The sequence below is a fragment of the Rana temporaria genome (genome assembly GCF_905171775.1).
Source record: "Rana temporaria chromosome 2 unlocalized genomic scaffold, aRanTem1.1 chr2j, whole genome shotgun sequence".
Taxonomy (NCBI): Eukaryota; Metazoa; Chordata; class Amphibia; order Anura; family Ranidae; genus Rana; species Rana temporaria.
Genome location: NW_024404414.1, coordinates 200376 through 225394, shown reverse-complemented (window position 1 = coordinate 225394; position 25019 = coordinate 200376). Strand labels below are relative to the sequence as shown.

Below are 25019 nucleotides of genomic sequence, written 5' to 3'. Positions count from 1 at the left end.
AGTGTGAATCTGATCACTGTGGTTTATTCTGGTCAGTGAGGATCTGATCAATGTGGTTTATTCTGGTGAGTGCAGATCTAAACACTGGGGTTTATTCTGGTGAGTGCGGATCTGATTACTGTGGTTTATTCTGGTGAGTGCGAATCTGATTACTGTGGTTTATTCTGGTGAGTGCGGATCTGATCACTGTGGTTTATTCTGGAGAGTGTGGATCTGATCACTGTGGTTTATCAGATAAGAGAAACAAAGAAAAACATTATAAAAATGTAATATGTGTACAGTGTTACATGACTGCACAAATGTCATTAAAAATGTGACAGTGCTGAAAGCTGAAAAATTGTCCTGGCCAGAAAGGGGGTAAAGGTGTCTGGTATTGAAGGGGTTAAAGAGATATTAAAGCTTCAGATTTTTTTTTTTTTTTTGTTTCCAATATTTTTTATTAAGTTTTCAAAGAGAAAAAAAATCAGGGAGAGGGGTATACAAAGAAAAGTGGGAGTGTGGGGGGGGGGTGAGGGAAGATATGCACCCACAGTGGATTTTTTTTTAAATACCACACTCCTTGTACTAACCCGCTGTAGACAAAGGTTTTGCTGAGAATGTATTATGGTAAACAGAAAATCCTTTCGTCTTTAGAACCACTTTGACCTCCACCCCTTTATAATGTCACATTGTAATAAGTGTTGTTAGAATAATTCTCGGGGAGGGAAGTGAACGCTTCCTGATGTGTGACGGTGTAAATGTCTCTTCTCTCTATAATGTGCATAGAAGGGGCTGAGATATATTCTGCCACCTCTAGGTGTGACATGTGGTTGTCCTGTGGACTCGTCCCCCAGAAATGACCCAACCACATGATCATTTCCTCCCTATACATCCTCTATCTGTGTCATTTGCTGCATGAGAGCCCCATTCACCATGAGATCCCAGACCGCTCTACTCCTGCTCTGTGTCCTCATCAAAGCCTCATCTGGTGAGTATAGACATTCCGGGATTTTCTGGGATTCTGAAGGGGTTGTCCAATCCAGTCTTATATATACTGGGGCAGGGAGTGGCTAGTGTCTTATATATGATATGTAGCACTACCTCCGTAGGAGTTGCAGATGAATTTGGATCCCTCACTCCTGCACAGCCAGGCACACCGAATTTTCACAATCACCCAGAGACAGAGAACAGTCTGTGATTTTGTTTTTGTTATTTATTGAGGGTTGATAACTTGTATAGGGATGGGAGATTATGAGATGCCTACTTGACTTCAGCAAAACCTCAGCAAAACTTCAGGGACATTGTCACGCACCTGGTAGTGGAGCCCATTGTGCAGGGAGCGGCCTCTCGTAAGCCTCTGGCTCAGGAGCCCCTGGTAGAGTAGACAGAGGGTCAAGAGTTCAGAGGGGCACAAGCGCCTGGTAGTGAGCTGAGTAGCGGCCGGATGCGGCAGCAGGAAGATGCACCAAGGTCCTGGCAGGATGCTAGCGGCAAGCTAGAGTAGAGGTGTGGCACTTGTGGGACAGGAATCAAGCAGATGAGGCAGACCGGGTCAAACACAGGCGGGAAGATCAGAAGCCAGAGCAAAGTCCAAAGGGGTAGTCAAAGTTCAGGCTGGGTCGGTACAACAGGCGGGCAGAGAACAGAGCCAGGGACAGAGCAGGTGCGGTGGTCAGACGTAGCCGGGGTCAGGTTGCAGGCAGGAGAGGTCAGAGGAAGCCGGGTCAGGTAATCAGGATACAAACAGGTATACAGGTGCAAGATTCTCCAGGGATACGCTGTAGACTGGACAGCAAGTTGGTAAGGGGTCAGGCTGTTGGCATGCGCGCGCCAACATGCACCACCGCGCACGCGCCGGGATTGGATTTTCCTGCCATTGTCACTGATGCTGGAACACCTTCCATGACAGACATCTTCCTATATACCGTCTCCTTCACTCTCCTCCTGCACAATTATTTCCTGGCTCCAGCTGAATCACTTGAATGATCTGACAGGCTCCCGGTCAGATAAGCAATAGCCCATTACAGGTAGGAACTCCGAGCCCCTCTTTGTGTAGCACAGTTCAGTGAAACAGATTGTAACTTTTCCTCTGTGGCCACTGATCCCAGCACCACCTCTTCAGGGACTGCCAACCTCTTTCACCAACCCTCCTGGCTGTACACACATAGTCCACCCGACTCACTCTTCACCAGTCCACCCGACCGACTCTTCACCAGTCCACCCGACCGACTCTTCACCAGTCCACCCGACCGATTCTTCACCAGTCCACCCGACCGACTCTTCACCAGTCCACCCGACCGACTCTTCACCAGTCCACCCGACCGACTCTTCACCAGTCCACCCGACCTACTCTTCACCAGTCCACCCGACTGACTCTTCACCAGCCCACCCAACCGACTCTTCACCAGTCCACCCGACCGACTCTTCACCAGTCCACCCCACTCACTCTTCACCAGTCCACCCGACCGATTCTTCACCAGTCCACCCGACCGACTCTTCACCAGTCCACCCGACCGACTCTTCACCAGTCCACCCGACCTACTCTTCACCAGTCCACCCGACTGACTCTTCACCAGCCCACCCAACCGACTCTTCACCAGTCCACCCGACCGACTCTTCACCAGTCCACCCGACCGACTCTTCACCAGTCCACCCGACTCACTCTTCACCAGTCCACCCGACTGACTCTTCACCAGCCCACCCAACCGACTCTTCACCAGTCCACCCGACTGACTCTTCACCAGCCCACCTGACTGACTCTCAGGAGATCTCTTAGGGAAGGATGAAGACTTAAGCACACGATGTCTTCAAGGGAGCCCGGCTACATATGGCAGTCTTCCCCCTTTCTTAGTCTCTAACAGTGTTGCTCTACTCACTCTGTCCTCTCTTTCTCCCGTGCCTTCAGGAATGACTTCCTCCCATGTGTTATGGCAGGATCTTTTCTGCACCCGAGCCCTGACCCAAGGTAGGACACCCCCCGCCCAGACTAGGGGGCACCCCTGAGGGCCACAGACAGCCTCCTCAACCATGCATCTCCATCTTCCACCTGACTGCCCCTTGCTGGCATGGCCCATGTCTATTTATGGAGTGGTCTCAGCCCCCTGCCAGCCTACATCTGAGGATTGGCCAAGACCAAGGACTCCTCATATTTATACCCAGAGAGATGAGGAGGAGCAACAAAATATAAATATTAAAAAGATACAACAGTTTCTTGTTGTCACAGTGATGGGACATTATTCCTCCCACTGACACCAATAATGGGGCACTATTCCTCCAACTGACATCAACAATGGGGCACTATTCCTCCTACTGATACCAATGATGTTGCTCTATTCCTCCCACTGACACCAATGATGGGACACTATTCCTTCCACTGATACCAATGATGGGACACTATTCCTTCCACTGATACCAATGATGGGACACTATTCCTCCCACTGATACCAATGATGGGACACTATTCCTTCCACTGATACCAATGATGGGACACTATTCCTCCCACTGACACCAATGATGGGGCACTATTCCTCCCCCTAATGTCAAAGATGCACTGCTTACTTCCACCGATGCCAAAACAATTTCCACTGCTACTGGCCACAGTCTGACCCCCCTAAAGTCTAAAGCCCTTTGTTTAGAATGTTGGGAGACCCCTGCCCTAGACAGTAGAAGTCCGGCTCCCTGGTTTCTATTCTCTGAGACACACGTCCCTTGCCATTCGATATGTTGATGTCACACATAACTCCCGGAATGGCGTTTTTTATTGTGTGGGTTTTGAGATGTTATTGATGTGGTTTTGCACCGTCGTTATGCTCTGCCTGTATATTTGGTCTTTGTACCTCACTCAGAATGTCTTTTCATTTCTCCTCGACCCCTTGGTGTTCATCGCCATTTGTACATTCTAGTGCCGCATATAGACGGTCGGAATTTCCTACAACAAATGTTTTGAAGGGATCTTTTTGTTGGAAATTCTGACCGTGTGTAGGCGCTCCATCGAACATTTGCTGTCGGAATTTCCGGCAACAAAAATCTGAGAGCTGGTTCTCAAATTTTCTGACAACAAAACTTGTCGAAAATTCCGACCGTGTGTACACAATTCGACGCATGCTCGGAGTCATTGAACTTCATTTTTCTCGGCTCGTCGTAGTGTTGTACGTCACCGCGTTCTTGACGTTCGCAATTTCCGACAACATTTGTGTGACTGTGTGTATGCAAGACAAGTTTGAGCCAACATTCCGTCGGAAAAAAATCCACGGTTTTGTTGTCGGAATGTCCGATCGCCTGTACGCGGCAATACGCTAACTGTGTTTTTTTTTATGAAAACCTTTCTGATGAATAGGGATGAGCCCTCGGTTCGGTTCGCACCAGAACTTGCGAACAGACAAAAAAATTGTGCGAACACTGTTAATGTCTATGAGACACGAACATGAAAAATCAAAAGTGTTAATTTTAAAGGTTAATATGCAAGTTATTGTCATAAAAAGTGTTTGGGGACCCGGGTCCTGCCCCAGGAGAGTGTTTGGGGACCCGGGTCCTGCCCCAGGGGAGTGTTTGGGGACCCGGGTCCTGTCCCAGGGGAGTGTTTGGGGACCCGGGTCCTGCCCCAGGGGAGTGTTTTGGGACCCGTGTCTTGCCCCAGGGGAGTGTTTGGGGACCCGGGTCCTGGCCCAGGGGAGTGTTTGGGGACCCGGGTCCTGGCCCAGGGGAGTGTTTGGGGACTCGGGTCCTGCCCCAGGGGAGTGTTTGGGGACCGGGTCCTGACCCAGGGGAGTGTTTGGGGACCCGGGTCCTGACCCAGGGGAGTGTTTGGGAACCCGGGTCCTAGCCCAGGGGAGTGTTTGGGGACCCGGGTCCTGCCCCAGGGGAATGTTTTGGGACCCGGGTCCTGCCCCAGGGGACATGTATCAATGCAATTTTTTTTAAAAAACTGCTGTTTTTTCGGGAGCAGTGATTTTAATAATGCTTAAAGTGAAACAATAAAAATGAAATATTCCTTTACATTGCGTACCTGGGGGGTGTGTATAGTATGCCTGTAAAGTAGCGCATGTTTCCCATGTTTAGAACAGTCCCTGCACAGCAGAGCAACCATAGTGCATAATATGGTAACTGTAACGGTCAGGGGTTAACACCGTTCACGATCTCCCATTCCATCAACCCAAGACAGCTTCCGAAAACCATCCAGCAGACCCGATCCATTCCATAAGAATTTCCCCCCAGAATTACGAGACAGACGCTCAGTGTTCTGAGTCAAATGTATGAATGCTTTAATGGTTAGCTCTCAGGTTTATATACAGTTACAAGGCATGTTTCAGTAAGCACAAGAACAATCAGACTCTCCACCACCAACATCACTCAATGGGCTTCAATCACATTCTTTTAGATAATTACATAGAGGAGTTAATTATCCCCCAAACGTTACGTCTCCGACAATAAGTGATTCACCTGTATAATACACATTTCTATGTCAGACGTTTTGGCACCGATCTGACATAATTACGACAGTTGACAAGTACATTCCACACATAAAACAGTATTAGCATACATAATGAGAGATCTAGGGGCCAGGCTGTCTACCAAGCTCAAATCCACCTCACCCCAGTACAGACTCAATTAGCATATCAACAGCCTATGTTACACAGAGGAATGAGTCACTATTGACCGGTAGGGTCAGAATAAGCCAACAACTTGTAATTAGTTATTTGCAGACATTAAAGAATATATTGTGGATTACTGTCCATGCTAAAACAATCCAACATATGTCCCTTATTTCCTGGCTCAATCTGTGCCCAAAAGTGACTCCTGTTACAGGAACGCTACAACAGAAGGTAAGAGGGGACTAGAGAGAGAAGACTGAGTGGCAGAGGATCAGCAGAGCTAGGGTACCAGAGCAGGAAAAACTAGCAGATATTACACATGGTGTGCAGTGGGTTGCAATCAGGAGCAATCAGGAAAAAAAGAAAAAAACTATTGCAGCCTCACTGTGCCCATCAAATGCAGCCACTGGGCCCATCAAATGCAGCCACTGTGCCATCAATTGTCACCACTGTGCCATTGCATCAAACGCAGCCACTGTGCCATGAATTGTCACCACTGTGCCATGCCATCAAACGCAGCCACTGTGCCATGCCATCAAACGCAGCCACTGTGCCATCAATTGTCACCACTGTGCCATGCCATCAAATGCAGCCACTGTGCCATCAATTGTCACCACTTTGCCACGCCATAAAACGCAGTCACTGTGCCATGCCATTAAACACAGCCACTGTGCCATCAATTGTCACCACTGTGCCATGCCATCAAACGCAGCCACTGTGCCATCAATTGTCACCACTTTGCCACGCCATAAAACGCAGTCACTGTGCCATGCCATCAAACACAGCCACTGTGCCATCAATTGTCACCACTGTGCCATGCCATCAAACGCAGCCACTGTGCCATCAATTGTCACCACTGTGCCATGCCAAACGCACCCACTGTGCCATGCCATCAAACGCAGCCACTGTGCCAATTGTCACCACTGTACCAATTGTTGCCACTGTGCCAATTGTCGCCACTGTGCCAATTGTCACCACTGTGCCCTTTAATTGTCCCCACTGTGCCCATTGATGTCACTGTGCTCATTGTCGCCACTGTGCCCATTGATGCCACTGTGCCCATTGTCGCCCATGTGCCCTGTATAATGCCCCTCCCCCCGCCCGGCACTTACCTTTCTGGGGGTCAGCCATCCTCCTTCCACGTCCCTCAATGTCTTCTCCCGCCCTCGATTACGCTTCAGCCAATCAGGTTACCGGTAATCAGAACCGGTGAACCTGATTGTCTGTCAGTCTTTTCTAAGGAACGCACCCCCTGTACGTCCCTTAGATAAGTTTCCGGGAGCCGAGGGCTGTACTCGGAAAGCCGCTGGCTCTGATAGGCACTTCCGCACAGCCAACCAGCTGCCGTTATTCAGGTGGCCGGCGCTCACCGTCCGGCCATCTGAATAGTCGGCGGCAGCGGCCGGCAACAATAACATGGATTCATGCAATGCATGAATCTATGTTATTGTAATCAGTGGCGGTGCGAGCGCCAGAGAGGGCGATGCTCCAGTGCCCTCTATAGACGCACCGCCACTGGTTGCAATATAGTGGGAGGGGAGTGGGGACCGCAGAGAGAAGGAACAGCAAACAAGAGGATCAGCAGAACTGGGGGTTACTACTGAGCGGTGGATCAGCAAAGGTGGGGGTGCTACTGAGCTGGGGATCTGCTGAACGAGGTATTAATGAGCTAGGATAAACACTGACCCTCTTTTTCCCTGTACACACTTCCCCCTATATACACTGACCCTCTTTTACCCCTTCACACTGCCCCCCTGTATACACTGACCCTCTTTTACCCCTTCACACGGCCCCCCTGTATACACTGACCCTCTTTTCTCCTGTACACACTGCCCCCTGTATACACTGACCCTCTTTTCCCCTGTACACACTTGCCCCCTGTATACACTGACCCTCTTTTCTCCTGTACACACTGCCCCCCTGTATACACTGACCCTCTTTTCCTCTGTACACACTGCCCCCTGTATACACTGACCCTCTTTTCCCCTGTACACACTTGCCCCCTGTATACACTGACCCTCTTTTCCCCTGTATACACTGCCCCCCCCCCTGTATACACTGACCCTCTTTTCCCTTGTATACACTGCCCCCCCCCCCCTGTATACACTGACCCTCTTTTCCCCTGTATACACTGCCCCCCCTGTATACACTGACCCTCTTTTCTCTGTACACACTGCCCCCTGTATACACTGACCCTCTTTTACCCTGTGCACACTGCCCCCTGTATACACTGACCCTCTTTTCCTCTGTACACACTGCCCTCCTGTATACATTGACCCTCTTTTCACCTGTACACATTTTCAAGGGACACTAAGGGACATATCGTACTTTCTCCCCTGCAGGTGGCACTATTTGGCAGCTGGCGAGGAAGTTCTCTATGGTTTCCTGGATCACTGGAGAAGCCTGTGATACATTTGCCTATATGTCTCAGTTTACTGCTCCCTGCTAGCCAGGTTATTGATGTGCTAATGTCCCCTCACTATTTCTAAAGGTTAATTGATCTATTGTGTTGTGTGAAGGAGAGCTGGGTTTAAGTGGCTTGGGTTAATTATTCTGATTGCTTCATTGTGGTAATTATCTCTCTATATGCGGGGTCGAGCGGTCTGGTTGATGTATTCAGTACAGCTAGTGCTCAGCGTCATTGATGTCATTGTCTAAAGAAAATGTGTTTTCAGCATCGGCCCCGTCGTGTCTACCTACTCATCTGTATGGAAGCCCCAGTGTGAGGGGGGCGGAGAGTTGTCATTGTAACAGTTTTGGAAATGACATATAAGCTGTGTGTGTTATAACATTAAAGGCTGTGTTGTTCAAGCAGTAAGCTGGTCTCATGTGTGGCTTTCTGGGCGATTCCAGGGATATCCCTCCTCGTGGAATATTGGGGTGATTTTCGTTATGGGAAGAAGGGAACGTTGACGGGGATATCATACCGATACCGTCACAAAGCCTATTTAGGATCCTGGCTCCCAGGTTTGGCACGCATTTTGTGAGTGGGCAGAGTAGGGACAGTTTTGGCATTAAGGAGAGGTTCCTGACGAGGAGGGAAAGCGTAGAGATGCATATCTTTTGGACATGTCCCCGATTGGGCACTAGATGGCCATGCTGCATTCTGTGCCCTCTCAGTCCAGCTGGCATCTGCTTTTTCCACGTGGCTAGAAACTGAGTGCGCCCGGCTGGGTGGCCTTCCCACTGGTTTGTTGTGAACTGTTACTGCATTACTTCAATTCAAGTATTCTATTGCACCTCCCTGTGTGACTTATCTCCTCCGCACCACCCTGCACCCCACCTACATGCCGGTGAATCATCCAGGTCCATACGTTTTAAATGGCAGTTATTGGTAAAAAGACATTCACTGCTTTGTAAATACTCCCCATTTGGTTTCTCTAATGTTTATCTGGAGGTTTGCCGCATTCTCATTTCTACCAGAAAAAGAGGAAGGAAATCTCTAATCTCCTAGCGCATGCGCAGTCTTCACAGATGAAGCTTTCAGTAACTGCGTGTTGTGTATTCAGCCAGCAGAGGGCACTGCTCCATCTCACATAGATCTGATCTCCTACAAACCATTCTCAGTGACCCATCCTCACCTAAGCAGGACCTGGGGCTTTTTTTCTCAGTTATATTAAAGTTTATATTATATTTTCATTATAATAGTTCAGGGCAGTGCTGGGACAAGGCCACCTAGAGCCCAGGGCACACATACTAAACTGCGCCCCCTTCAAGATGTATGAGAATTATGTGTCAGGAAAAATCACCCCCCCCCCCCCCACAAAAAAAAGAAAGAAAAATTGAGCAGTAATCTGCATGCTTCCTCCCTAATTATAAATGCCCCTCCCCCCAATATAAATCTGCCCCTTGCTGAAATTCTCTCTTTACCAGCACAAATAAGCCCACCCCCTAATTTCCCCTCCTAGAACAAATCTTACCCCCAGCCACCCTCCAAATTCCCCCTTCCAACACAAACCCCCCCCCCCCAATCTCCTCAAGGTGCCCCCCCCACTTCACATGATATCACAGTGCCCAGGGTAGCCACCTATTTAGCCCACCCATTGCCTGGGCCCTGAATCTGATTCATGTTCTCCATCCCAGGGCCCCATGACTGGGGCAGACGGATGCTGGTTGAGTCCCGTCTGGAAGTGGAAAACTTCCTAGGATTGGCGAGAGGTGTTTGCAGAGTGGGGGTATGTCTGCCAGCAAAAGGGCCCCTGTGCGATGCACAGACGATCTTCTGAGGGGATATGTTCACTCTGCAAGGACATTATCGGTTATAGGCGGATGTGCGCTCTTGTCTCTGCTGTGTCTGATCAGCACAGGCCGGGACTCGTAGGCCCGGATTCAGAAAGGACTTACGCCAACGTATCTTCTGATACGCCGCATAAGTCCATGGATGTGCCGTCGTATCTATGCGCCTGATTCAGAAAACGAGATACGCCTGAATTTTGGCTTGATCCGACCAATGTTAGTCTCCTACGCTGTCGTATCTTGGGCGCATATTTACGCTGGCCGCAAGGGGCGCTTCCATTGATTTACGCTTTGAATATGTAAATGACCGAGATACGCCGATTCACAAACGTACTTGCGCCCGTCGCTGTAATCTACGCCGTTTACGTAAGGCGTACGTCCGGCGTCAAGTTAAGCCTCATAAAGCAGGGGTAAGTCATGTTAGGGTATAGACGTCGGAACAGCCTTCGTATTTTACGTCGTTTACAAAAGTCGTACGTGAATGGGGCTGGGCGTAGGTTACGTTCACGTCGTAGGCATTGAGCCGTCATATCTTAAGGAGTATATGCGATGTGATTCTGAGCATTCGCGCGCATGCGCCGTTTGTTCGGTCCTTCATTTACATGGGGTCACGGTTCATTTAAATGAATCACGCCCACCGTCCAGTTACTTTGAATTACGCGGGCTTACGCCGGCCAATTTACGTTACGCCGGCGCAAGTTTGGGAGCGAGTGCTTTGTGAATACTGCTCTTGCCTCTCAGAGTTACGTCGGCGTAGCGTATATGAGATGCGCTACGCCGGCGCAAAGATGCGCCGCTCTACGTGAATCCAGACCATAGTGTACACCTGCAGATAGCCTCCCATCCCCAGGAACGGTAGTATAATCCAGGTATGCGTTTGTTCTCTGGAACAACGTAGGATAAGGATTCATAACCAGCGGTAAATACAGGAGTCTTTGAGTTGTTATGGTCAGAGACAGAGTTCATGTTTGTTAGCCATGCGGCTTCCTTTGTTTAGTTGAACAACATGGCTTCCGGGTAAGGCATACACCCTGTCTCTGCTCAGACACGCCCATAAGACTTCTTTAACCATTATTCATTGGTTGTTTGTATTAACTCATCCTGTTGGAAGGATTTCCTGTTAGGTAATTTCCTGTGTGAAGGTCATTTCCTGTGATGTCACTTCCCATGGTGGAAGCGATTGGCTGTTGGAGTCATCACTTCCTGTTTGTGATTTCTTTTGTCGTCTCTGAATAAAAAGCCAAGCACATTGCTCGCTGGGACTGTCAGACTGATGGAGCTGAGAATGTAAACTGTGGTGACGTCTGTTTACTTGGGAATATACAGGAAATGGAGTGATAGGTAAGATGCATTATAACATTATACGAAATATGTGCTTATTAGCACACGATATATGGTGTGCGCTCAGCGTACAGCTAAGTTTCCCTGACAGTGCACTACTCCATCTCTGAGCATGAAGGAGATGGGAGGAACCCGTGGCCAGCTTGGCAAATCAGGGCTGCTTACACATGGACGGGGGACCAGTGTCCTCTGATCCAGGACCATAATGTTGGTAGGTACTATGGCCCGGATTCACAAAGCACTTGCGCCGACGTATCTCGAGATGCGCCGCGTAAGTGCAAATATCGTATCTGTGCGCCTGACTCAGAAACTAAGATACGCCTGAAAATAGGCTTCATCCGGCCGACGTAACTTGCCTACGCCGGCGTAGAGTGGGCGCATATTTACGTTGGTCGTATTTGGCGCTCCCATTGATTTTCTATTCACATATGCAAATGAGGGAGATACGCAGATTCACGAACGTACGTCCGTCTGACGCAGTGTGCGTAAAGTCATACGTCCGGCGCAAAGTTATGTCTCATAAAGGAGGTGTAACTCAGCAGCATCCATGCAAAGGGAACACAAGCTGGCGTATTTTACGTAGTTTACGTTGAAGTGAATAGGGCTGGGCGTAGGTTACGTTCACGTCGTAGGCAGTGATCCGGCATATCTTAGGCAGTTGTTCCGACGTGATTGTGAGCATGCGCACTTAAATGCACCCATGGGGCGGCGCATGGGCAGTTGGTGATACGTATCTGTCTGGCGCTCGGCCCATCATTTGCATGGGGTCACGCCTCATTAGCATGGCTCACGCCCACTTCCACTTACGCCGACTTACGCCTGAGAAACACAGCGCAGATTTGAGAGGAAGTGCTTTGTGAATTCAGTGCTTGCCTCTCTGCGCTGCGTCGGTGTAGCGTAAAGGAGATACGCTACGGCGGCATAAATATGCACCAGTGTCTGTGAATCCGGGCCCTTATGCAATTTCGTGCTCCTCCCCAGTTCATTTTGTTACAACAATAAAATAAGACTCCGCCGAGCAATGAAGAATGGTGTCAGAGTGAAGTCTGGGTATGACTGGGAATGTTTCTATAGATCACTGACCTTGCCCTTCTGTATTTCCAGCCGATTCCCAGGACTTATACGCTGCTGTCGGAGAGAAGATGGTGATCCCTCTGGAGACGAGGCAAGATAGTACGAGTGGACATTTCTGTAATAAATATATATGGAGATATCGGCCATCCGCCGATCAATATCTGCAGCACATCGCAGGGGTGAGCGATATCTGCCAGAAGACGGACTGCAAGAGGTCTGACTGTTCCCTGTCCAGTAACGGGAGTCTGATTCTCCATCGTGTCACCCACCGGGACTCCGGACTCTATACCATCATCACTTACCATCTGAATAATAATAGAAATACTGAGAAACAATATCAGCTCCACGTATTAGGTGAGTGCACATCCAGATGTCTGCTGATTCTGGATCCACCCCAATAGAAGATAAATTATAGAACCGAGCCGTCCCCCCTTTACTGTAGCCATGCTGGGTTTATATCCAGCTATAGTACTCCTACCCCTGAAGGAGCCGCTGGAATATGCCCAGGTTCTTTTTTTTCCAGCAGCCAGGCACATGGTCACAGCCACTCTTCTGCTCAATAACCATTCTCGGGGTTTCCTTTTTCGGAAAACGTGGATAGGGTTGGGTGGGATACTCCTAAAAAAGAACTATGTACAGGTTGAGGACAATGAACTCCCTTCTGTAGGATTGAAGCAGAAGTCCTTGCATATAGCCAGGGTATTTTTTTCTCAAACAATAGGTGCTGGAACTCAACCATGACCCCCCAAAACCCCTCCCCCACACACACCCTCCAAATCACATCAAGTAGTGGGTGTGGTCAGATTTCACAAACAGTTGGAGGGTCTTAAAGGCGCATTAAATACCAGGATTGCATTACATACAGAGTGCAGAGTTCAGGGGGGTTACACACAGAGTGCAGAGCTGTTACTTGTAAACACAGAAACCGGACTTGTGTGTTTACAAGTGATTGTGGTGAGCAGGCACCAAAGGGTCTGATCCAGAGGTGGTAAAAATGAGTTCCACCAAGTTCCACCTGAAAAAAAGCCCTGCATATAGCAAACTGTAGACTTGGCTTTGTAGTAGAAGCAGTTTGTCAGGTCACCTGAGAGGCCAGGTGACAGATGCACGCCATTGGGGTCAGGAGTGCACCGCTAAAGTAGTGGACCTTACGGATGACTACCAAGGATGGGGCTTTGGGTGGTTCAGGCAAGCAGATCCTCTGGAGCACTGACACGGATCACACTGGGAGCTGGAGCATGAGATTCCCCAGGGCGCGGAGTCTAAGAGCCACCCAGTGTTCACCAGAGCCCTTAGTGGCTGGATGGACTTCGCTGCAACTGGCTCCAGGTCGCGGCCCCCAGGGTCTCCCTGCTCACGCTCACAGTAGGCTACTGGAGGATAGAGAGGAAGCGGCAGACCAGGACAACAAGGGATAGTCAGGAGAAAAGCCAAAAGAGCAACGAGCCGACAGGGGTAGTCAAAGAACATGCCAAAGATCAGGGTATGAAGCAGACAAGGATAGTCAAGAACAAGCCAAGGAAGGTAAGCAGACTCAGACATAGAACACATGGCAAGAAGCACACAGGAAGCCAAACACACAATATTGATCAGCAAGGCTGGCTTGCAATGCACAGGATAATATTTAGAGGCTGCGGTGGAGTCATGCTTGAGGGAAGATTAAGCAGACAGGTGAGAGAGTGCAGGCTCTAAGGCTGATACACAACCAGAGGTAAGCAGACAGACAGTATTACTGCAGATGCATGACAGTTTCTATCACACAAGCTTCTATAGAGCAATCAGAGCAAACTCCCTTCACAGAGAACTAGATAGACTGAGCTCTTCAGGATATGAGCTGATGTCCCCTTTAGACAAACACACAGCTGACTCTCCAGCACAAGAAGGGTGGCTGCAGACCAAAAGTCTCTAGGATATTTCACAGCAGTCTGGCAGAATGGCAGCAAATGGCAGCATTGCCCAGAGGGCAGCCAACCCTCCAGGGTGGGCTTTCCCTCTCCAAGCAAAGACCCAGAATTCCTGTGTCTTAGAGTATTGTCAGGTCACCTGTGGCCAGGTGACTAGTGCACCCAGTTGGGGTCAGGGGTGCACCACAGGCACAGGGTAGTGAACCCTATAGCCTACTTCTGCTATCACAGAAGAAGCGTGAACCCAAGATCACCCAGGGCGCGGAGTCTAAGACCCAGGTGTGTTCACCAGAGCCTCTAGTGGTGAGGATGGCCTTCGCCGCAGCTGGATCCAGGTCGCGACCCCTGGGATCCCCTAGGTCACGCTCCGCAGAGAGAGAGGGGAAGCAGCAAGCAGGACAAACGGTAGTGATGGGTAAACCGAGGTCAGGGCAACAGGCAGACTAGGGAAACCGAGGGACAGGCAAAAGGTCAAGGGCACAGGCAAACAGGAGAAGTCAGGGACGAGCCAAAAATGGTACACAGGAAGATAATCGTAGCACATTGCAGACAGGAACTTAAGCAAACAACACTGTTGAACAGCACTGCAGGCCTGTAGTGCAACAGTTAATATAGACTTCCTGGGATGGCCTGAGTGGGGCCATACAGGAAGGAGAGGAAATAAGAAGGTAACCAGAACAGAGTCAGGCTTTTGATATTCATAAAAATCTCCTTGTGGGTGGCATTGTTAGAATATTGACTCCTGGGCCTGAGAATGTGCATTTCAGGGATTATTTAATGTTACCTGGTTGTTGGCTGTTTCTAGCTTCCTATAGACAAGGAAAAAGTGAAGTTGTATATAAATGAACCCGGTAAAAACAGGGAGCCATCCCTCTCAGAAGCAAATGTGAGCTTCAGGGTTGGTGCACATCCTCTATGGTATATGGTGGCTGTGCTACAGGAGCAACTAAACACATATACAGTGGAACCTCGGATTGCGAGTAACGCGGTTAATGAGCGTTTTGCAATACGAGCATTTTGTATTTATAAAAATCCTAACTCGGTTTGCGACTGTTGTCTGGCAAAACGAGCAGGATTCAGGCCAAAGCGGTGTGCAGTACCACTTTTGGCCTGAGGTGGGGGGCGCCGGAGCCGAACGGCGACGATCATCGCCATTCAGAAATGCACGGAAAGGCCCGAGGACAGTTCGGCTGACCTCGGCAAACCTTGTAAAGACTCCGTTCACAAGCCTTTCCGAGGTTTGCCGGAGTCTTTCCGAGGTTTGCCAAACTGTCCTTGGGCCTTTCCGGCCGTTTGCGAGGCTCTCCGGCGCCCCCCACCTCTGGTCGCATGCGGTATTGCATACCATTGAAGTCAATGCGGAACAAATTATTTTTGTTTCCATTGACTTCAATGAGTAAACTCGCTTTTTATATGCGAGTACTTTGGATTACAAGCATTTTCCCGGATTGTGTTCGTTATCCAAGATTCCACTATAAACACAAATATTCACGCAAGATCTGGCAGCAGCTGGATTTCCCATTACAATGTTCATGTTGGCCAAGGCTGGAGGACCAGCAACACAACTTCACACTTTTTGACACTCTCGCTTAGCTCTCCATGATGAAATGTGACTCACAATGATCCAATTTACAGAATTCTCCCCCAGGTTTCAGCCCAGCTGAACCTCAATCTTACATGGCATTTATGACTTTTGTTAACTCATGGCATTTCTTTTACTTTATTTAATTGACTCTTCTCTTTTTCTCCCTCCTTGTTCTCCTTTTTCCTTGATCTTTCCCTCCATCTCTTCCTCTCAGATGTTGTATCGGATCCTGTTGTGAAGCTCCAATGTCTCTCCAATGTCAGTCTTTTGGTCACATGTGCTGTGGAGAAAGGGACAAAACCCCAAATCCTTCTGACCATCAATAGAGAAGAGTTTGGGGAGTCTGAAATGGGTCTTATCAACGTGACAACGTCATCACCTCCTCCCTGGAACATTAGCTGCTCTGCAAACAACAAGGCCAGCCAGAAGATGACCAATGTCTTCCCCAAGTCCTGTCAAGGTGAGTAGAACATGTCCAACATCTGACATAGCCATAGATTTAGATCCCTTGACTGGCCTACCATCTGTGGACCTTATCAGAAATGAAGATTCCTCAGACCAGGCTACATTCGTCCAGTCTGTCTGGTTGTGGTGATCCGGTGCCCACTGCAGCCTCAGCTTCCTCTTCTCAACCCAACATGTCATGGTCTTCTGCTATAGTAGCCCATCCACCTCAAGGTTCCACGTATTGTACATTCTGTTCACCACAATTGTAAAGATCGGTTATCTGAGTTACCAGAGCATTTCTGTCACCTTCAACCAGACTGACCATTCTCCTCTGACCTCTCTCATCAGCATGGTGTTTCTACCCACAGAACTGACTCTCACAAGAGGTTTTATTTATACTATTCTAGAAAACTCTAGAGCAGCCTATTTACCCCAGAGGAACCCTTAAAATAGTCTTCAGGGCTGCTAAAACCACACCCTTATATTGGTGGCCAATGGGAACAATGCCCAATGAAAAAATAGCTGCGCAACTAATGTGAATACTATAGTAGTGTTAGTACAAAGTAAAATAAAACAAATCTTTCGCCCATACATGAGATATTAGATTGATAGTGAAAATAATTAAACATGTGAGAGTCTATTATTCAAACAACAAAATGTACATCTGATGGTAATTTGATAGTAGAAAATTCCTTTTCCCATTCAAGCAGATAGTGACATCATAATTGCATGAACCTCAGAAAAGTGCATGGATAGACAGGACACCTCCACCTCTCAATCACACTGCCCCTTACCAGAAGGGAAGATCCCAACTAGAGATCTTCTGACAGAAGATGGCTTACTCCCCAGCCAGGGGGTTATGTGGCAGGATATCCAAGAGCCAAAAACTTCTCCCACTTCTCCCACAGTGATTCGTGAATGGCGCTGGACGCCATTCACGTTCACTTTGAAGCAAATGACGTCCTTGCGACGTCATTTGCCGCAATGCACGTCGGGAAAGTTTCCCGACGGAGCATGCGCTGTACGCTCGGCGCGGGAGCGCGCCTAATTTAAATGATTCCCGCCCCCGGCGGGATCATTTAACTTGCGCGCGCTTATGCCGGGCAAATTTGTCGGCGCGCCCTCGCAGTTCACGGAGCTACTGCTCCGTGAATCGAGGGCAGCGCAAAATATTTGCAGGGGGCGCAGGGCAAAATCGAGGGCAGCGCAAAATCGAGGGCAGCGCAAAATATTTGCGGGGGCGCAGGGCAAAATCGTTGCCCTGCTCCCCCGCAAATATCGCGCAAATGTACCTGAATCTGGGCCACTGTGTCCCGGAGTGAACGGGTTGTGCTAGCCGGCCGGCTATAATTTCACTGCAAATTTTATCTACATTCTTGTAAGTGTGATTTTAATCTTTTTAATAAATTGTTATATGGGTTCACACTATGTAGCCTTTTTCTTCTCCATATTGGTTTCTATCAACATTGGTTACCGGTCCACTGTGGGAGAAGTTTTTGGCTCTTGGATATCCTGCCACGTAACCCCCTGGCTGGGGAGTAAGCCATCTGCTGTCAGAAGGGTGGATATGGTAGAATGGCCAGTGGGCGGATATGGTGGAATGGCTAGTGGACGGATATGGTGGAATGGCCAGTGGGAGGATATGGTGGAATGGCCAGTGGGCGGATATAGTGGAATGGCCAGTGGGCGGATATAGTGGAATGGCCAGTGGGCGGATATAGTGGAATGGCCAGTGGGTGGATATAGTGGAATGGCCAGTGGGGGGATATGGTAGAATGGCCAGTGGGCGGATATGGTGGAAAGGGCAGTGGGCGGATATGGTGGAATTGCCAGTGGGCGGATATGGTGGAATGGCCAGTGGGCGGATATGGTGGAATGGCCAGTGGGCGGATATGGTGGAATGGCCAGTGGGCGGATATAGTGGAATGGCCAGTGGGCGGATATGGTGGAATGGCCAGTGGGCGGATATGGTGGAATGGCCAGTGGGCGGATATGGTGGAATGGCCAGTGGGCGGATATGGTGGAATGGCCAGTGGGCGGATATGGTGGAATGGCCAGTGGGCGGATATGGTGGAATGGCCAGTGGGTGGATATGGTGGAATGGCCAGTGGGCGGATATGGTGGAATGGCCAGTGGGCGGATATGGTGGAATGGCCAGTGGGCGGATATGGTGGAATGGCCAGTGGGCGGATATGGTGGAATGGCCAGTGGGCGGATATGGTGGAATGGCCAGTGGGCGGATATGGTGGAATGACCAGTGGGTGGATATGGTGGAATGGCCAGTGGGCGGATATGGTGGAATGGCCAGTGGGCGGATATGGTGGAATGGCCAGTGGGAGGATATGGTGGAATGGCCAGTGGGTGGATATGGTGGAATGGCCAGTGGGTGGATATGGTGGAATGGCCAGTGGGCGGATATGGTGGAATGGCCAGTGGGTGGATATGGTGGAAGGGCCAGTGGGTGGATATGGTGGAAGGGCCAGTGGGTGGATATGGTGGAATGGCCAGTGGGAGGATATGGTGGAATGGCCAGTGGGTGGATATGGTGGAATGGCCAGTGGGCGGATATGGTGGAATGGCCAGTGGGCGGATATGGTGGAATGGCCAGTGGGCGGATATGGTGGAATGGCCAGTGGGCGGATATGGTGGAATGGCCAGTGGGCGGATATGGTGGAATGGCCAGTGGGTGGATATGGTGGAATGGCCAGTGGGCGGATATGGTGGAATGGCCAGTGGGTGGATATGGTGGAATGGCCAGTGGGTGGATATGGTGGAATGGTCAGTGGACGGATATGGTGGAATGGCCAGTGGGCGGATATGGTGGAATGGCCAGTGGGCGGATATGGTGGAATGGCCAGTGGGCGGATATGGTGGAATGGCCAGTGGACGGATATGGTGGAATGGCCAGTGGGCGGATATGGTGGAATGGCCAGTGGGCGGATATGGTGGAATGGCCAGTGGGCGGATATGGTGGAATGGCCAGTGGGTGGATATGGTGGAATGGCCAGTGGGCGGATATGGTGGAATGGCCAGTGGGTGGATATGGTGGAATGGCCAGTGGGAGGATATGGTGGAATGGCCAGTGGGCGGATGTGGTGGAATGGCCAGTGGGCGGATATGGTGGAATGGCCAGTGGGCGGATATGGTGGAATGGCCAGTGGGTGGATATGGTGGAATGGCCAGTGGGTGGATATGGTGGAATGGCCAGTGGGTGGATATGGTGGAATGGCCAGTGGGAGGATATGGTGGAATGACCAGTGGGCGGATATGGTGGAATGGCCAGTGGGCGGATATGGTGGAATGGCCAGTGGGTGGATATGGTAGAATGGCCAGTGGGCGGGCCATGGGGAATGTTGGTGGTCCTTCTGTCTCTGGAATGTAAGGACCCGTGCCTCCACATTGGTGTTCATTGTTGTACATGTTCTTTTATTTTCGGATGTACGTGAAAACGAAAACGGAGTTCTTGTAATTGCTGGTTCCTGTTTTCTATAAAAAAGCCTGTATAAAGGAAACTCTGAGTTGCCTTGGGTTCCCTTGCAACCTCTACCATACAGCAAGTACCCACCACATCTGTCCTGGGCAAGTGCTTCATTACTGATCCATAGGCGTGCGCACAGGGTGTGCCGGATGTGCCCAGGCACACCCTAATCTCCCGGTGCAGCACAGATTACCCCTACTGCCCTGGATCCCCCTCTTTCCCTCTGCAGCACCCCCGGGTTCCCTCCTCTCCTCTCGGCTGTTGCTGCGGGGATGTTTTAGGATGAGTGAGGGAAGGGGCTGATAAATATGTATTTATCAGCCTCTTCCCTTACTGAATGAACATAGTGAGTTATCGGTAGTGTGTGTTTGAGCTTTGGGGTGTTTGAGCTTTGGGGTGCACACCTATGACTGACCTTTCCAGAAAATACCAGTTCCCTGGTTGTCATGCTGATTCAATGGGTTTAGTACATTCCACTAGACATGTGCAATTCCTTTAGTTTCTAATTATTTTTTTAACCAATTTTGACAAATTCGCTAATTCCTAAATTTCCGAATTTTTAAATTTCCTAAATTTCCGAATTTTTAAATTTCCTAAATTTCCGAATTTTTTAATTTCTGAAATTTCCGAAAATTGAAAAATTTTCGAAAATTGAAAATTTCGAAGATATGAAAATGCAAAATTTGAAAATCTGAAAATTTGAAAGTCTAAAATCCGAAAATGGGAAATTTGTAAATTTGAATTTCTGAATTTTCCCATTTCTGAAATATTTTTTTTTCTTCATTTCATAAATTTTTGCTTTTTTTTTTCGGAAAATTTGAACATTTGGAAATTCAGAAATTCGGGAAATTAAAAAATTCTGAATACCAAATTGCTGAATTTCCGAAAAAAGCAAAAAAACTAATGAAACAAAAACAATGAATTTTTCGGCAGTGCACATGTCTACTTTCTATGTCACTGATAAAGAACAACTATAAAGATCACTCCGGTTCCCTGACCGGTCCGCCCCCTTTCTCCTGCCACCTATCACCATAGATAGATTCGTGCATTGCATGAATCTATCTATGGTCGCCGCCCCCTATTCAGGTGTCCGGCCTCTTTTCGGGCACCGGGCATCTGAATTACAGCGGCGGGGGTATTTTTTGGAAGCACCTGAGGCTCTAATAGGTGTCCAAAAAGGTGAACAGTGGGCGCCATGCTGGGTGCTCGCTGTTCACTCAGCGTTGTGTTAGTAGAGCGAATGTTCATGAACCCGCCTCTCAGCCAATCAGGTGCTCGGGTCTGTTACCTGTAACATGATTGGCTGAAACGACAGGCACTGTGATTGGACGCCTATCAGGCGTCCAATCATAGCAGAGGATGGGAAGAGAGGACGGGAGAAGACATCGAGGAGCGTGGAGGACATCGCCGCCGTGACCAGCTGCCCCACCGAGACAGGTAAGTCCCGGGCGGGCGGGGGATGCACACTGACAGCAATTGATGGGCACATTAGCTGCATTTGACATCACAGTTGTGGCAATTTATGGGTACAGTTGCCGCATTTGATGGCACGGTGGCTTCAATTGATGGCACAGTGGCGGCAATTGAAGGGCACAGTGGCTGCATTTGATGGCACAGTGGCTGCGTTTGATGGGCACAGTAGCTGCAATTGATGGGGTTTTTTTCAGTTTGCGCCCCCCAAAAATGTAAAGCACCAGCCGCCACTGACAGAGTATTGTCGGGGGATGGTCATCCTTTAGAAGGGTCCAGCGGTAATGCAGTCCTTGCCAGGTCTTACCAATAGCAGTAATATGAATTCTCTCCAGTGAAGGATCCAATTTTAGATCTGTCTCTCTGTCTCCGCAGACGCTCTCTTGGACCCAGGTCTGGAGTTTTCCTGCCATGTGAATGGTTCTGTGACCATCTCCTGTGTGGTGGAGTCGGGGGCAGACGCTTTGTACTCCTGGACTGTAGGTGGGCAGCCCCTGCAGAGCGACACCAACTCTTCATGGCAGGTCAGAGGGAATCACATCACAGGGGACGCCAACTCTCCACGGAACGTCAGCTGCTTGGCCCGGAATGTCTTCGATCAGGTGTGGACTCCCCAGCAGGTGGTTCACTGCCCAGGTGAGAGGTCTTGGACTCATTTTATATGGATGGTGATGTTCAGGAAAGGGCAGCGAGGGATCAGTGGGAGGGTTGGCCAAGGGTGTATGGTCTTTCAGGAGAATCATGCCAAAACTTTTTATTGTTGACCATGCCGGGCTGGTGTCACCCGGTGTGGTAAAACAAGGTGTTACCCCCCCACCCACCAACTATAGTTGCCCCTCAGTACAGACCCCCCCTCCATCAGTGCAGACCCCCCCTCACGATAAACCACCCTCCTCCATTAGAGCAGACCCCCCGGGGATAAACGAACCACCACCATCAGTGCAGACCTGCTCAGGTTAACCCCCCCAATAAGTGCAGACCCCCCTCATGCACCTGGGCAACAGGCAGAGAAGGCATCCGTGTGCAGCCGCCTGGAGGGTTTCTTGCTCAGACTGTCACTCTCTGGGTGCCATGCCTATGTATAGGGAAAGGAGGGAGTTGCAGTGGCAGGGAGAGTGAAGAGTCTCACTCTGGCAGGAATAGCGTGGCACCAGTACCCTGCAGCTGAAGAGTAGTGTTGAGCAGAATACGCCATATTCGATTTCGCGATATATCACGAATATATAGCCGAATATTCGAGAAATATTCGCTAAATTCGAATATTCGTGATATTTTATCGAAATGAAATTTTTGCGAAATTTCGCTATTGCGAATGCGAAAATAATTGCGAAATTTCGACAACAGCGGAAGGAGCACTCTGATTGGCTCAGAATATTTGTGATATTTTGCACTCTGATTGGCTCAGAATATTCGTGATATTGTATCGAAATTTCGCAAAATGCGAATGCGATATTGATGGCGAAATTTCGGAAGGAGCACTCTGATTGGCTCAGAATATTCGTGATATTTTACAATACAAAATAATTGCGAAATTTCGACAAATGCGGAAGGAGCACTCTGATTGGCTCAGAATATTCGTGATATTTTACAATACAAAATAATTGCGAATATTCGGCAAATGCGGAAGGAGCACTCTGATTGGCTCAGAATATTTGTGATATTTTACAATAGAAAATAAAAAGTGTTTTGCATTGGTGGTGATTCTTTACTCTATCCATCTGTCACAGCCGTTTGTCAATCAAACACCTTGAAGATTGAACACGTTCATGCTGCATGCTCTGGACTTTTTTTCACTTCACATATCAAAGACATTTTTATGAAAGATTATTTTTCTATTATTGGGACTATATTTCTTTATATATTTGTTTCACTGTGTATTTCACAAGTTATTTGCGCTTGCTTATTTTATAATTTGCCCACATGTCTTGTCACTAGACATATTTGTTATTCTTGTAGAGCGACTCCATTTTCTGTCTTGTATTAATTTATGTTGTATAACATTTTTGAGTTGCTGCTGTATTCTCCCCTTTTTTTAAGGTATGCGCAATTTTTTCCTTCTTACAAAAAAAAATAATATCAAACATACAAATATTCATAACAGGAACATACACAAAGCCCCCCCTCTTTTGCATCAGAGACAATCAGAGTTCTCCTACCACAGTTATCGAAAATTCGCAATCATTTTCGCATTCGCAATAGCGAAAAATCACAATTTTTTTTTTTCAATTTGGCAACATAAAAGGATCGCCTCAGCTTAGCTACTCGGCCCAGGGTCTCTAATCATACCAGCAATGCTTTTAGACGTCGATAGGATGTGATCTGTTTTAAAAATAAAATTGAAAAAATGCGAATATTCGGAATAGCGAATATTCACCGCGAAATTCGAATATATCGCGAATACTCGAATATGCCATTTTCGAGCCGAATATTCGCAATACGAATATTCGTGAGCAACACTACTGAAGAGCCCTGCTTCCAGGACCCTCCGCCGCAGTCTGGGTGGTATCACCCCTGTAAATGGGGGTCATCCAGGTGCGGGCCGCCCCCCTGACAATAACTTGCATATTAACCTTTAAAATTCACACTTTGGATTTTTCACGTCCGTGTCCCAAAGACTTTAATGGTGTTCAAACAAATTTTTGCCTGTTCACATGTTCTGCTGCGAACCTAACCGAGGGGGGTGGGGGGGGTTCGGCTCATCCCTAGTGGCCATGATAGGAGTGTACAGGATCCGGGGGGAAGGGCCTAATTATAATGTCCTCCTGTGTCTTACAGATCCAGAGAAGAAGTTGGGAGTCGCTAAGCTCTGTGTGAAGGTGGTTCTCTGTGTCATGTACAATTCCCTGCTGGTACATAGCCTATGGGAGATAAGGAAGATAAGGAAGGCCAATCAGTGAAGACTCAACACAGCGTATGGGAGATAAGGAAGGTGGCTGCAGCCAATCAGTGAAGACTCAGCATATTCTGTGCGCCATCTCTCTCCATCCCGCCACCATACGCCATGGCATCCCTCTTCCCTGCATCATGTGCCAAGCCTGGAGACACTTTACTTCCGAGTTATTCCATGTACCATTGTGATTTGTATACAGGGAAGCCATCACACATTTTGGGGCCCCTTACACAGCTTTAGGCAGGGCCCCTCTGGATCAGAGAACTTGGGGGGGGGAGGGTGCTGACGGAAAAAAACAAGTATAATATCTTCTCCTGACGCAAGATAATAAGGGGGGGCCCTGGGGACCATCAGGCATTACAGGTGTAATGTAAAAAAAATGGGAGGGGTCCACAGTCGGGCCCCTTACAGGTGTGATGCAAAAAAAAAAAATGGGAGGGGGGCCAGCCAGGCCCCTGGGGACCATCGGGCCCCTTACAGGTGTGATGCCTGTACCCCCCTGATCGCGGCCCTGTTTGTATATGTTTTATTTATTATGGACAGGACCATAGGCGTGCGCAGGGGGTGTGCCGGGTGTGCCTGGGCACACCCTAATCACCCGGTGCATGCAGCGCAAATTCCCACAAAGCTTCTAAAAAAAAAATGAAAAAATAATAAAAATAAAAAATGTAAAAAATAATACAAAAAGAAAATAATAAAAAGAAAAACTGACACCATACACTTCTTCTACTACATTTTAAAATGTTTACATTTATTTAGAGTGTGTGTATATATTGTGTGTATATATATATACACACACGCATGTGTGTTTGCATTTTGGGGTGCACACTCTAATGCAATAGGCTGCGCACACCTATGGACTCAGAACACATAAATACATTGTTACACAGTATGTATCTTTTTAGGTTTCCCAGGCTCTCTTTAGCTGCTTTGCTGAAAAAGCTTGTTGTTTAGAATTTTGTGTCATTAATAAATTAAAGTGAAAGCGTTAGTTAGAATGGAAGATCTCCTCCCTCAGCTTTGT

The 25019-nt window shown here is 48.7% G+C and overlaps 1 protein-coding gene across 1 annotated transcript; it reads left to right on the top strand.

Moving 5' to 3' along the window:
* The first annotated feature begins 659 nt into the window (after positions 1 to 659).
* On the top strand, positions 660 to 24251 carry LOC120921621. The gene is made up of 5 exons (XM_040334132.1): positions 660 to 967; positions 12252 to 12575; positions 15925 to 16170; positions 21481 to 21741; positions 23881 to 24251. Exons 1-5 carry the CDS (start codon positions 895 to 897, stop codon positions 24000 to 24002), a joined length of 1026 nt encoding a protein of 341 aa, XP_040190066.1. The 5' UTR covers positions 660 to 894; the 3' UTR covers positions 24003 to 24251.
* Positions 24252 to 25019: the final 768 nt, after the last annotated feature.

What these genes read in the sequence shown, in the direction of transcription:
- LOC120921621 (XM_040334132.1), top strand. Translation starts at nt 895, where the DNA reads ATGAGAGCCCCATTCACCATGAGATCCCAGACCGCTCTACTCCTGCTC. An exon ending in CCTCATCAAAGCCTCATCTG is followed by an intron (nt 968 to 12,251) that starts GTGAGTATAGAC and finishes CTGTATTTCCAG; the next exon opens with CCGATTCCCAGGACTTATAC. An exon ending in GCAGGTGGTTCACTGCCCAG is followed by an intron (nt 21,742 to 23,880) that starts GTGAGAGGTCTT and finishes TGTGTCTTACAG; the next exon opens with ATCCAGAGAAGAAGTTGGGA.